Here is a 13247-nt window from a genome sequence, read left to right as displayed (position 1 = left end):
AGGCATTTGAAATTTTCAGATGGTTTAAAGTACTTAAAGTACTCACATACTAAGTTTTAGGTCAAAATCATTTTATTTAGTATGTTTGTAATAAACCACCCTAAATGTGTTTCATTTATTTAAAGTAACTTTTTGGAATTTTAAATGTAATAATTTTATGAGAATTTAAGTATCTTCTGCACTGGTGTCTCAATTTGACAGGTTCATCAGTGATGTTGAGGGAAAGATGGTATGTTGGATTCTGTGTCTCTTTCCCTGAAGAGGAGATAAAAGCCGAGGCTGGACTATGCGTTGTGATACCATGTTCTTTCAGCACACCGTTTTCTTTCACACCCCAGAATATGGTTTGGTTCAAATGTGATGCCTCCAAATCAAAGTGTGCTGAATCAGATATCATATTCCATCTGAACAGACTAAAGTTCAAGACGGGTTCAGAGAACGAGTGTCGCTGCTTGAGCCTGATTTGAGTCTCGAAAACTGCAGCATCATTGTCAATGACTTGACAGAGTCAGACTCTGGATCCTATCAGCTCAAACTCAATGGTGTGAATTATTATGGGAATCAAGAAGGATTTACGTTTCCAGTAAGGGCATTTGTTTCTGCTAAAGGTAGGAGTCTGATGTCTGCAGCACAAAAACACTTCTCACATTTAAATGGCACATTAGTTTGTATCTTTCTTTATTCTTTCCAAGTGGAATTACATAATCTGTCAAGTTGATTTACCATCACCAAGTCTGTAGTTCTCACAGAATAAGTATTAAAGTGCCTAATATATTGCAACATATCCTGTATGGCTTCATCCAGATGCAATAGATTTAAAATGTTCAAAACTTACCTGCATAAAACCGCTTGAGCGTTGCTGACCCCTAGGGGCTGCGAGTAGGAGCTGCAGTCCTTTCTGAAACGACTAAGAATTAAAAACGCTTCTGGGAAATGTTTCCAAGTAATCTAAAATTATGCAAACATTATCTTAAAACTCAGGCGTTGATGGATTCCACATGTTTTTCTCTCTGATCAGCTCTGAGCCAGAAGCCCACAGTGACGGTTCCTCCTCTGACCGAGGGCCAACAGGGCTCGCTGACCTGCACGGCTCCTGGTCTCTGCTCTGGATCTGGTCCTAAAATCACCTGGACGTGGACAGAAGGAGGAAAGGAGGAGTTTCGCTTCACAGAAAGCATATCTGTTGAGAAGATGACTGAGGGCACATGGAAAATGAGCTCAACTTTGACCTTCAACTCATTGGCTGAATCTCATGACGCCAATGTCACCTGTGCAGTTCGCTACAGCAACAACATTACAACACTTGAGACTGTTACTCTGAATGTGACATGTGAGTAGTTTTCCTCTTTGCTTTTAGTTTCTGCCAAAAAGTAAATTAATTTCTATAACTCGAGTGAGAATAATGCTGTGATTCTGCTTTTCAGATGTTAAAGAAATCAAAGTATCGGGGGCTTTAATTATAAGGGAGGGTGAGACTCTGAATCTAACTTGTAGTCTTGATAGTTTCCCTCCCTCTGTCCTCACATGGACAAAATCTCCAGAAACAACAGAGACATTTTTGCAAATCAATTCCAACGATTTCTGTGGAAGTAATAATAACAGCAGGAGCTTCCAGCTGGAACAAAGGGATGGGATGGCAAGTTTTTCTCTTTCAAATGTAAAAACCAAAGATTCCGGCCAATACATTTGTACAGCAAAGCATCTCAATACGACCCTGATGGAAAAAGTTGACATAAAAGTGATTTGTAAGTAAATCTAAATTATTTTTAAAATATTAAGCCTAGGTCTTCCACAGGTATTTGATTCAGACCTGATTGTGGTGGTTGTGATGAAATACTTACGAAGGCATACTTTTATATCTTGTCACAATATTCTCCTTCTAGACCACCCAACTACAGCATTACTCAAATACTTTAATGGGCTCTTCTATGGCCCTTCCTTTGAGGGACATTTAATCAAAATCTGTTTATAGCTTTTGGAGTTACTAAAAACCAAAGAAACAGCAGGTGTCACATAACCTCCTTTGAGGAGCTAATTGGTTAATAATTAATTGGTTCCGGAAGTTGTTTTGTAACCTGAAAATTACGTAAATAGAGACGCGTTTTCCATGTAAATGCCCAAATCTGTTCCAAGCCCCCAAAAATTCGGACATCATTTTTTTTAATAAATCATAAAAATGCCTCAAAACATGTAACAAATACCATCCATCCATCCATCCATCCATCCATTCTCTACCGCTTATCCGGGGTCGGGTCGCGGGGGCAGCAGCCTAAGGAGAGAAGCCCAGACTTCCTTCTCCCCAGCTACTTCCTCTAGCTCATCCGGAGGGATCCCCAGGCGTTCCCAGACCAGTCGAGAGACATAGTCTCTCCAACGTGTCCTGGGGCTTCCCGGGGGTCTCCTACCAGAGGGACATGCCCTGAACACCTCACCAGGGAGGCATCCAGGGGGCATCCTAACTAGATGCCCAAGCCACCTCATCTGGCTCCTCTCAACGCGGAGGAGCAGCGGCTCTACTCCGAGCTTCTCCCGGATGGCAGAGCTTCTCCCCCTCTCTAGGGGAGAGCCCAGCCACCCTACGGAGGAAGCTCATTTCGGCCGCTTGTACCCGTGTTCTTGTTCTTTCGGTCATTACCCAAAGCTCATGACCATAGGTGAGGGTAGGAACGAAGATCGACCGGTAAATCGAGAGCTTCGCCTTTCGGCTCAGCTCTCTCTTCACCACTACGGACCGGTGCAGAGTCCGCATTACAAATACATGTTAAAATTAGATTACCACACAATAAATGTAGGAATTCAGTGCAAGGCTTCTCCAGGAACAAAATGAACTTTATGACAGGCTAATCTTACATTAGCCGTCATTACTAGCAACAAACGTTAACACTTGTGATAACACCTCCATCTAATGGACAAACATATGAACACCCACAACAAATAAAAGTTAAACGAAGGCGACGCTGGGATACACACAAACTTTTACATATGGACGTCCCTCCTAGCCAATGGGATGAGAGGAAGATGCTAGGCGATAGCCAATGGCAGAGCAGCTACAAGCATGTTTGCGTTCGCTAAACTCCGCGAGCTGCGAGTAGCAGCGGTAGCGTATTTTTGCCTTTCATATCCTGAAATTTCTTTCGTAACAAGAGGAAATATTTTCCCGTTGAGACGTTGCGTAACCTGAAAATTCCGCATGTAGAGACGTTCGTAAGTAGAGGTCCCACTGTATCATAATTCTCATACTGATTACCGTATTTTCACGACTATAAGGCACACCTAAAACACTGAGATTTTCTCAAAAATCGATGGTGCCCCTTATAATATGGTGCGCCTTGTGTGGACTGAGTTCCAAAATCTGCTGTGCGCCTTTGGTGGGTGCACTACGGTAAATGCTCCGCCAATCGATTAGCGGCACACCTATGCGTAAGGATCCCCTAAAATGGCGGCAGTCAAGCGAGACGCGTATGAATGAGGCTTACTTTAAACTGCAGGCCATCGAATATGCGGCTGAAAATGGCAATCGAGCAATCGTAGTGTTTTCGCTTCATGAGGCGGCATCTCTCCATACGCGCAAGGACAACTGTTGCGCAGCGGCTGCCCGCAGATTACCAGGAGAGGGTGGCCATCTTCCCTAACCAGGAGAGGGCGGCCATCTTCCCTAACCCTAACCAGGAGAGGGTGGCCATCTTCCCTAACCAGGAGAGGGCGGCCATCTTCCCTAACCCTAACCAGGAGAGGGCGGCCATCTTCCCTAACCCTAACCAGGAGAGGGCGGCCACCTTCCCTAACCCTAACCAGTAGAGGGCGGCCATCTTCCCTAACCCTAACCAGTAGAGGGCGGCCATCTTCCGCACCTACTGCCGCCACAAGATAACCGCGCCCAGCCACATCACCAACATGGATGAGATCCCTCTGACTTTTGACATCCCTTTGACCCACAAAGTGGAGAAAAAGGACCAGCACGGTGGCGATACGCACAACGGGGCACGCAAAGTCGCCGTTCACCGTGGTTCTCGGCTGCCATGGAAACGGACAGAGCGCTGGATGACGGAAGGCAAACACTCCTTTACAAAGACTATGAGGCAGCGGCGGGCAAGTTATGCCATCATATGCGGGTGGATTGTAGACGCATGGGCTATGATACCGTCTTCATGTATTGTAAGAGCAAAATCAACGCTGAACCGGAACCGGTCGGTGAGTCTGATTCAGATGATTAAGAAGAGGAATTCGGGATGTTGGACATTGAAATAGTGCAGCTGTTTAATTCAGATACAGAAGATGAAAACTTTGATGGTTTTGTGGCGGAAGAATGAATATTTTGTTCAATAAATGTGTCGAAACTCACTGTTTTACTTCCGTTGTTATTTTTACTGTATGTTTCAAGCATGCGCCTAATAATACGGTGCGCCTTATGTATGTTTTAAATAAGAAATAGCACACCCATAACTGAGACTGCGCCTTTTATTACAGTGCTCCTTATGGTCGTGAAAATACGCTATCTCAGAAACTGCAGACACATTATCATTAATCACTATGTCAAACTCTGAATAAAGAATTGAGAATTTATATGTGATAAAGGAATTAGATAGTGAATTATTTGCTGTCTTTGACAGGTGCTGTGCAGTGTAGTGACTCTGGCAGTGTGCTCCCCTGGTCTGTCACTGCTGTGGCTCTTATCATCGGTGTTGTCTCTGTCATCTGTGTCCTGAGACTGTGGTGAGTTTGCACCTTTGGGGTTTTTTTTGCTTTTGAAATCTGTAAATGCTGGAAGTTCACCATCCCTCTGCTGTCCTACAGGAAAGCAGGACAAAAGACAAGAGCAAAGAATGAGAACAGCACATACATGTCTCTGCAGAAGACACACCCAACATCAGAATATGATGTTATTCACCAGCTCTGATTAATCTGTTGAATCCTTAATTCAGTGTCTAAATAATGAGAAAATATAAGAGTTTGTATTTTTGGAATTATTGGGATTATTTTCCATATATAAAATATCGTTTTTCTTGACAAGATATTTTCTTTTCAAATAACTTGAAAGTAAAAATGTGACACTCTAGGATCAGTTCTTTTCAACTATTTATATAACCAAAATGGAGGGGTAAAGAAGAGCCCTGAAATGATGATGCTGGGGAATATACGGTGCATAGTTGGTATAATATGTAAGAATTTGCTATAATAAATTGTTTCAATAATAGATCCAAAACATATTTTTGATGGAAAATATGAAAGTCAGTCATGTAAAGGAACAATTTCACTTTACCATTTTATAGTTTGCAAAACACATTATGGTGCGCAGCAACACAGCATAATGAGGAAGTTTTGCAATTGTTAAGGCAGAAGCCCAACAGGACTCTGAACCCACGACCAGAAAACTCCTTTCCAAAAGGTTTTATTCAAAACATAAGGCGTACCAAGCAAATCGTGCAGGTGTAGCCCAAACGAGAGCAGACTGGATCCAGGTGAGAAGCAACAACAAAGCTGACCTCCACATCCTAACAGTAATAGGGGATAGCTAAAATCATGCTACATCTTGTGTTCTATCTGTATTGTATTGGTCTGAACTGAAAAAAAAACGTTCAAACCTTGTGATCATTCCGTTGTCTGTGTCACATTTGGGCCATGGCTAACTATGTTTTATGATAGATTGTTTCAGTGTATTCAATTCTTCTATATAGCAAGTATTTCATTAGGCTTACTCAAATCAAATCAATCTTTATTTATATAGCGTCTTTTACAATCAAAATTGTTTCAAGGCACTTTCCAGAATCCCAGACAAGCAACAGTGGCAAGGAAAAACTCCCCTTTAACAGGAAGAAACCTTGAGCAGGACCAGACTCATGTAGGAGGACCCTCCTGCTGATGGGGAGGGGGGTAGAGAGAGAGGAGGGGGGAGGAGAGGAGAGGAGGAGAGAGAGGAGAGGAGAGGAGAGGAGAGGAGAGGAGAGGAGAGGAAACCATGACCCAGTGGGGGGACAGAGGCCTGTCAGGTGATCATGTTTCTGGACCCCCGGCAGCCTTGGCCTATAACAGCACAGCTAAGATGTGACCTAATGATTAGACGACCCCCTAAGTATGGTAATTTGTCTATCTATGATAATAACTGGAGCTACAGAATTAGTGACAATAAGCTTTTTCAAAGAGGAAGGTTTTAAGTCTGATCTTAAAGGTAGAGATGGAGTCCACCTCCTGTACCTGGACAGGGAGCTGGTTCCATAGCAGGGGGGCCGGGTAGCTAAATGCTCTGCTCCCCATTCTACTCCTATGAGACTCTGGGAACCACAAGTAGACCAGCATTCTGAGAGCGGAGCGGTCTATTGGGCTGGTAAGGTGTCACTAGCTCCTCCAGGTAGGATGGAGCGAGGCCTCTGAGGACCTTGTAGGTCAGAAGAAGGGTTTTAAAAAATTTTCTAAATTTAACGGGCAGCCAATGAAGAGACGCCATTACAGGAGTCATGTGATCTCTTTTGTCAATACCTGTCAGAACTCTGGCTGCAGCATTTTGGATCAGCTGGAGGCTTCTTAAAGAGTTGTTGGACACCCTGATAATAAAGAATTAAAAATCCATCCTGGAAGTAACAAATGAGAGTGGAATGTTTTTAAAATTAGGATCATGTGACCTTTTTATCCCTTCAATGTTCAGTGAATCTCTGTGATAATTGTTTATTTTGCTGGAGATGGACTTAAAAGGATGCACTGATTGAATGGTAAAATGGCTAGCGCAATAAAATATTAATGTATTTTAATTTTAACGGCAAAAATGACAGAATGCATAAAATAAATGAAAGCAGATGCACATGGGGGTGTGAACACCTACATCTTCTGCTGGATTCAAAGAGTGTTTGCATTTTTTACATTTTTAAATAAGGATGCAGATCATTTGAGCAGTCTGAAATTATTGAATTACAATATTAATGGAACAACTCATTTTAGGATCCCACAATTATGTTGTGAATTACTTCAGCATAAAAAAATCCCCAAAAACTAAAAGCCATTTGATAAATAGAACATTTTTTCCAGGACAACTTCTGCATTTATGAAGCCCCGTGATTTCAGGAAACAGTCTTCTTCAGACCAGTGGCCCAAAAGGAGTCTCTGGGTTTAGGATTAGGGGAAGGGAATGGGTTTACTCTTGGTGGAACGGCCGAGGGGAGGGGTCCAGAGCCGGGCGGCAAGGCAGAGGTACCGATGAGGGCGAGCGGCAGACGAGTCGAGGCCAGGCACAGGAGTCGAAGCCGGGGAAGCAGATTATAGCTGGAGCCACGGAGGCAGAGTGCGTGGTCGGAGACAGGAAGCAGGCAGGTTTCCTGGGGAACAGGCGAGGGAGGCAGGATGAAGACAGGCAGGTCTGGGATGAGCTGCAGCGGAGCTGACAGGTGAGTGGAGTTGGCCTGATGAGGTGGGAGTGGCTGACAGGTAGAGTGGAAAACTACTGAGGGCAGGAAGCAAGGAAAAGAGTTGGAGTTCACTTTTTCCAAAATTTTAGAATCCTGCTCCAGACCCCTTTCTTCTTCTTCTTTTTCTCCTTCTTTTCAATGTAGTTCTGATGAAAGGAGGAATTGGTTTTAGTTTTCACATCCACACATTTAAACTTCCAAAACCAGGAGTGACGGGACAAACAAATCTGCGGCTGCTTACCCAAAGCTGCTGGAAGTTCTCTTGGAAGCGCTCAGTTTCCTGCTTCCTCTCCTCCTCTTGCTGTTTGCGCAGGGTCTCTTGTTCCTGGAGTTTCTCCTCCAGCTCTGACTGGTGTTTTCTCCACCGCTGAGCTTCGGTCTGCCAGGACTCGATCAATGTGGTCAGCTTCTTCAAGCAGTCGTCCCTCTCTTCCCTCATCCCTCTCTCAAGCTGCTGTCTCAGCCTCTCCTCTCTCTCACGCATCTCACGCTGGTCCTTCTCTCTCTCCTCCAGGAGCTTCCTCTGGAATTCTTCCTGCAGGCCAATGAGCCTCTGCCTCATCCACGCCTCCATCTGCTGTTCTTTTTCTGAGAATTGCAGGTTCAGAGCCTCTTCTTTCTTGGAGAGCTCTACGTGGTCTCCGTGCTCCGGACTCTGGTGGCTGTCATTGGTTCCACTGCGCAACTTCTCCTCCAGATCAGAGCACTTGTCTTGGCTGACTGTGAGATCAGCCCTTGCCTGGTTCAGCTGGGTCAGGGTGTCCATATGAGCCACTGTTCTTATCTGGCGCCTTTTGGTGCTCCGGCTCAACTGCTCGTCCTTCTCAGCCAGCTGTTCTTTTAGCTGCCTGACTTCATGCTGAAGCTCCGTCACTGACCTCAGCAGCTTTTTGTTCTCTTCCTGTATCTTCTCCATTGGTCTTCCTGTTCTTACTTTTTTGTTTAAAATGTAGATCACTTTAGCAGCTTCTGTTATGTTATTCTGTTATGCTGTTTCACTAACACAAGTAGATAGTTTAAGTATATTAGGATTTATGTTTAGGAGTAGAGCTTTAGTCTTTGATGTTGTGCCTTTAATGTCCTTTTTTGTCAGGCTTTGACAAGGCTTTATGGTTTTGTCAGGCTTTAAAAGTTTTAACCGTTCATCATCAGAGCAGATCAAAGACAGTGTTCTGTAGAACCAGCCAATGTAACAGCAGCGCTAGTGGGAATGCTCGTTTTGTTTTTCTCCAATTGTATTTAGTCTTTTAGTTGAATATTTATGTCAGCAATTAAGTCATCAGAAATCTACCCCCAATGTGCCTACGACACATCAACTGATGCACTTTCTGACTTTCCTGTCTTGTTGAAGCGTCTGTGGTCCCACTCAGTTGCTCTAACTATTAATTTTATTACACCTGTTCAACATTTAGAAAAAGCTCAGTGTGTCCTATATCGATAGATATAAACACCATGAACATTTCTGTCCGTCACACATTGATCCACATCAGAAAGATGAAATAAGATATTGCATTTCTGTTGTGTTGTCAAGGTGAATGGAGACATCCCTCCTCGGCTGAAGGAGAGCGCCCATGAAGTTATCCTGGAATTCATCCGCTCAAGACCTCCACTCAACCCTCTAAGCTTCCCTTTAAAAAGAAGAAACTGTCACTTTTAACTTTCTTGGGTTGCTTGTTGATACAAATCCGATGACAGACGCAGCCTGTGGCGCTCTTCTCGTCTGCTGTTTGTGGATGACGTCAGTAATCGATTTCCGCTCTGCTCATTCTGCAACATTGTGCACGTGATCCCTGTCGCAGGTGTCTGCTCGCAAACTGAAGCCTCAGACGCAGCCTCCTCCCACGCTGCACCAACGCATCCTGGAGGAAATCAAAGCTGAGAGGAAGCTGAGGCCCATGTCACCGTGCGAGGTGCGCAGGGCAAAGCTGGGTTCGAACGTGCACACGTGGACTCAAACGCACAAGCTTTTTTTTTAAAATGTCCAGCAGTGCTTAAATTACAATTGAATCCCTTTTGTGTACACTGCTAAAAGTGGCAGATGGAGAAGAAGAAATGGTTTCAGTTCTCGTGATACCAGTTATTTTCAAAGCTGTAACACGTACGTCACACACCTGCATGCACGTTGTCCAGTACAGGCAGCAGGTTTATGGGATAAAAAGCTCAAACCGGTGTGATTAACCTCTTGATGCCAGTCGAAAACCGTCATGGCTGTTTCTCGTTGCAGTATTTCGCCCACTTAGCATGTCTTTCAGTTTTGACGCGTGCAGGTGCAAGTGCAGGTGGGAAGCTTCCAAGCTAAAATCTGCTCCACAGGTCCACCAGAAACCAAACGGATGCTTACATTTTTAATATTCACACAGGTGAGGGGTAGAACATGAAAGAAAACTTTTATATACCTTATTTTGCGAACATGGAAAACCTTCAACCAAAATCCCGAGTTAGATGATCACATGAAACCCACAGCAGTGAGAATGTTCAGAGTGTTCCACAAGTATAGTTTCGATGTTGATGCAGCTTCTTCAGCTCGGAAGAGTCCAAATTGATGTTTAAATTTTGTATTGATGCAAAATGTTCAGTATTAGCAGTGGGTCTTTTTGTCTTGTAACAATAATAAATGTTTCTGTAGATCAAAACATGCATCCCAGTCGTATTTCTAAATAAAAATGAAATGTTCACGGGTGGAAACGGGTGGAGGGAGCTGAGACAAGTTCAAAAGGAAGCAAGGAAAGGTGTTGGAGTTCACATTTTCCAAAATTTTAGAATCCTGCTCCAGACTCCTTTCTTCTTCTTCTTCTCCTTCTTTTCAATGTAGTTCTGTTGAAAGGAGGAATTGGTTTTAGTTTTCACATCCACACATTTAAACTTCCAAAACCAGGAGTGACGGGACAAACAAATCTGCGGCTGCTTACCCAAAGCTGCTGCAGTTGCTCTTGGAAGCGCTCAGTTTCCTGCTTTCTCTCCTCCTCTTGCTGTTTGCGCAGGGTCTCTTGTTCGTGGAGTTTCTCCTCCAGCTCTGACTGGTGTTTTCTCCACCGCTGAGCTTCAGTCTGCCAGGACTCGATCAACGTGGTCAGCTGCTTCTTCAAGCAGTCGTCCCTCTCTTCCCTCATCCCTCTCTCTCAAGCTGCTGTCTCAGCCTCTCCTCTCTCTCACGCATCTCACGCTGGTCCTTCTCTCTCTCCTCCAGGAGCTTCCTCTGGAATTCTTCCTGCACGCCAATGAGCCTCTGCCTCATCCACGCCTCCATCTGCTGTTCTTTTTCTGAGAATTGCAGTTTCAGAGCCTCTTCTTTCTTGGAGAGCTCTACGTGGTCTCCGTGCTCCGGACTCTGGTGGCTGTCATTGGTTCCACTGCGCAACTTCTCCTCCAGATCAGAGCACTTGTCTTGGCTTGCCTGGTTCAGCTGGGTCAGGGCGTCCATATGAGCCACTGTTCTTATCTGGCGCCTTTCGGTGCTCCGGCTCAACTGCTCGTCCTTCTCAGCCAGCTGTTCTTTTAGCTGCCTGACTTCATGCTGAAGCTCCGTCACTGACCTCAGCAGCTTTTTGTTCTCTTCCTGTATCTTCTCCATTGGTCTTCCTGTTCTTACTTTTTTGTTTAAAATGTAGATCGCTTTAGCAGCTTCTGTTATGTTATTCTGTTATGCTGTTTCACTAACACAAGTAGATAGTTTAAGTATATTAGGATTTATGTTTAGGACTAGAGTTTTAGTCTTTGGTGTTGTGCCTTTAATGTCCTTTTTTGTCAGGCTTTGACAAGGCTTTATGGTTTTGTCAGGCTTTAAAAGTTTTAACCGTTCATCATCAGAGCGCATCAAAGACAGCGTTCTGTAGAACCAGCCAATGTAACAGCAGCGCTAGTGGGAATGCTAGTTTTGTTTTTCTCCAATTGTATTTAATCTTTTAGTTGAATATTTATGTCAGCAATTAAGTCATCAGAAATCTACCCCCAATGTGCCTACGACACATCAACTGAAAGCACTTTCTGACTTTCCTGTCTTGTTGAAGCGTCTGTGGTCCCACTCAGTTGCTCTAACTTAATTTTATTACACCTGTTCAACATTTAGAAAAAGCTCAGTGTGTTCTACATCGATAGATATAAACACCATGAACATTTCTGTCCGTCACACATTGATCCACATCAGAAAGATGAAATAAGATATTGCATCTCTGCCACTGTTGTTTATTATGGGGTCTGGCTCAAGGTTTCCTCCTGTTAATGGCAGATTTTCCTGCCACTGTTGCTTATTATGGGGTCTGGCTCAGGGTTTCTCTACAAACTGTGGGGACAGTATAAATAATCAAAGCGGCTGGGAAGTAACACGTTAACACGTTACTGATTTCAAATATTTATTTACTCACTCATTCACAGCACAAAGACAGAAGAGAGCAGGTGGGTTTATTCAGTGGTGTGTGGGGGTGGGGGGTGGATGGCGCAGGGAACGAGAGGACCACCCCCTCTCTCTGGAGGTATCTGAGGATGTCCAGGATGGAGTCCAGCTCCTGACGAAAAGCATCCAACTGTCTTCTTTGGTCCTCGGCCACACGCCTCCAGCACTCTACCTGCGACTGCTTGTCAGACTCAAAAGTTGGCCAAGATCGATCAATCACCTGCCAGAAAAGAGTGAAAAGTCATGAGGTCCACATGGTCCAGGTCAGAGGAGCAATGTTCACTGGTTTCAGCATCTTTGGTGCTACAGTCTGGGCAAAGCAGGAAACTCCTCAAATAGGCGTTGCACCTCAAAGACCTTCTGCTGGTCCCAGGCACCTCATCCTCACACCAAGAAAGAGAACTCCCACGTTCTCTTCACGCCAACAATCCCCATCTTGCACCACATACCGTAAAATTCTGGACTACAGAGCGCATCTGATTAAAAGCTCAAACCGGTGTGATTAACCTCTTGATGCCAGTCGAAAACCGTCATGGCTGTTTCTCGTTGCAGTATTTCGCCCACTTAGCATGTCTTTCAGTTTTGACGCGTGCAGGTGCAAGTGCAGGTGGGAAAGCTTCCAAGCTAAAATCTGCTTCACAGGTCCACCAGAAACCAAACGGATGCTTACATTTTTAATATTCACACAGGTGAGGGGTAGAACATGAAAGAAAACTTTTATATACCTTATTTTGCGAACATGGAAAACCTTCAACCAAAATCCCGAGTTAGATGATCACATGAAACCCACAGCAGTGAGAATGTTCAGAGTGTTCCACAAGTATAGTTTCGATGTTGATGCAGCTTCTTCAGCTCGGAAGAGTCCAAATTGATGTTTAAATTTTGTATTGATGCAAAATGTTCAGTATTAGCAGTGGGTCTTTTTGTCTTGTAACAATAATAAATGTTTCTGTAGATCAAAACATGCATCCCAGTCGTATTTCTAAATTAAAAATGAAATGTTCACGGGTGGAAACGGGTGGAGGGAGCTGAGACAAGTTCAAAAGGAAGCAAGGAAAGGTGTTGGAGTTCACATTTTCCAAAATTTTAGAATCCTGCTCCAGACTCCTTTCTTCTTCTTCTTCTCCTTCTTTTCAATGTAGTTCTGTTGAAAGGAGGAATTGGTTTTAGTTTTCACATCCACACATTTAAACTACCAAAACCAGGAGTGACGGGACAAACAAATCTGCGGCTGCTTACCCAAAGCTGCTGCAGTTGCTCTTGGAAGCGCGCTCAGTTTCCTGCTTTCTTCCTCCTCTTGCTGTTTGCGCAGGGTCTCTTGTTCGTGGAGTTTCTCCTCCAGCTCTGACTGGTGGTTTCTCCACCGCTGAGCTTCGGTCTGCCAGGACTCGATCACCGTGGTCAGCTGCTTCTTCAAGCAGTCGTCCCTCTCTTCCCTCATCCCTCTCTCAAGCTGCTGTCTC

At 44.3% G+C, this 13247-nt stretch overlaps 1 protein-coding gene across 1 annotated transcript; it reads left to right on the top strand.

Moving 5' to 3' along the window:
- Positions 1 to 394: 394 nt before the first annotated feature.
- On the top strand, positions 395 to 5592 carry LOC130532681 (sialic acid-binding Ig-like lectin 5). Its single transcript, XM_057045443.1, has 5 exons — positions 395 to 608; positions 1019 to 1330; positions 1425 to 1745; positions 4611 to 4713; positions 4795 to 5592. Exons 2-5 carry the CDS (start codon positions 1192 to 1194, stop codon positions 4895 to 4897), a joined length of 666 nt encoding a protein of 221 aa, XP_056901423.1. The 5' UTR covers positions 395 to 608; positions 1019 to 1191; the 3' UTR covers positions 4898 to 5592.
- Positions 5593 to 13247: the final 7655 nt, after the last annotated feature.

This window comes from Takifugu flavidus, chromosome 10 (genome assembly GCF_003711565.1).
Source record: "Takifugu flavidus isolate HTHZ2018 chromosome 10, ASM371156v2, whole genome shotgun sequence".
Taxonomy (NCBI): domain Eukaryota; kingdom Metazoa; phylum Chordata; class Actinopteri; order Tetraodontiformes; family Tetraodontidae; genus Takifugu; species Takifugu flavidus.
The sequence above is the reverse complement of the archived record's forward strand: the minus strand, read 5'-3'. Positions and strand labels throughout refer to the sequence as shown.

Coding starts and splice junctions, on each gene's coding strand:
- LOC130532681 (XM_057045443.1), top strand. CDS start 1,192: ATGACTGAGGGCACATGGAAAATGAGCTCAACTTTGACCTTCAACTCA. Junction 1,746..4,610: donor AGTTGACATAAAAGTGATTT/GTAAGTAAATCT, acceptor TGTCTTTGACAG/GTGCTGTGCAGTGTAGTGAC. Junction 4,714..4,794: donor ATCTGTGTCCTGAGACTGTG/GTGAGTTTGCAC, acceptor GCTGTCCTACAG/GAAAGCAGGACAAAAGACAA.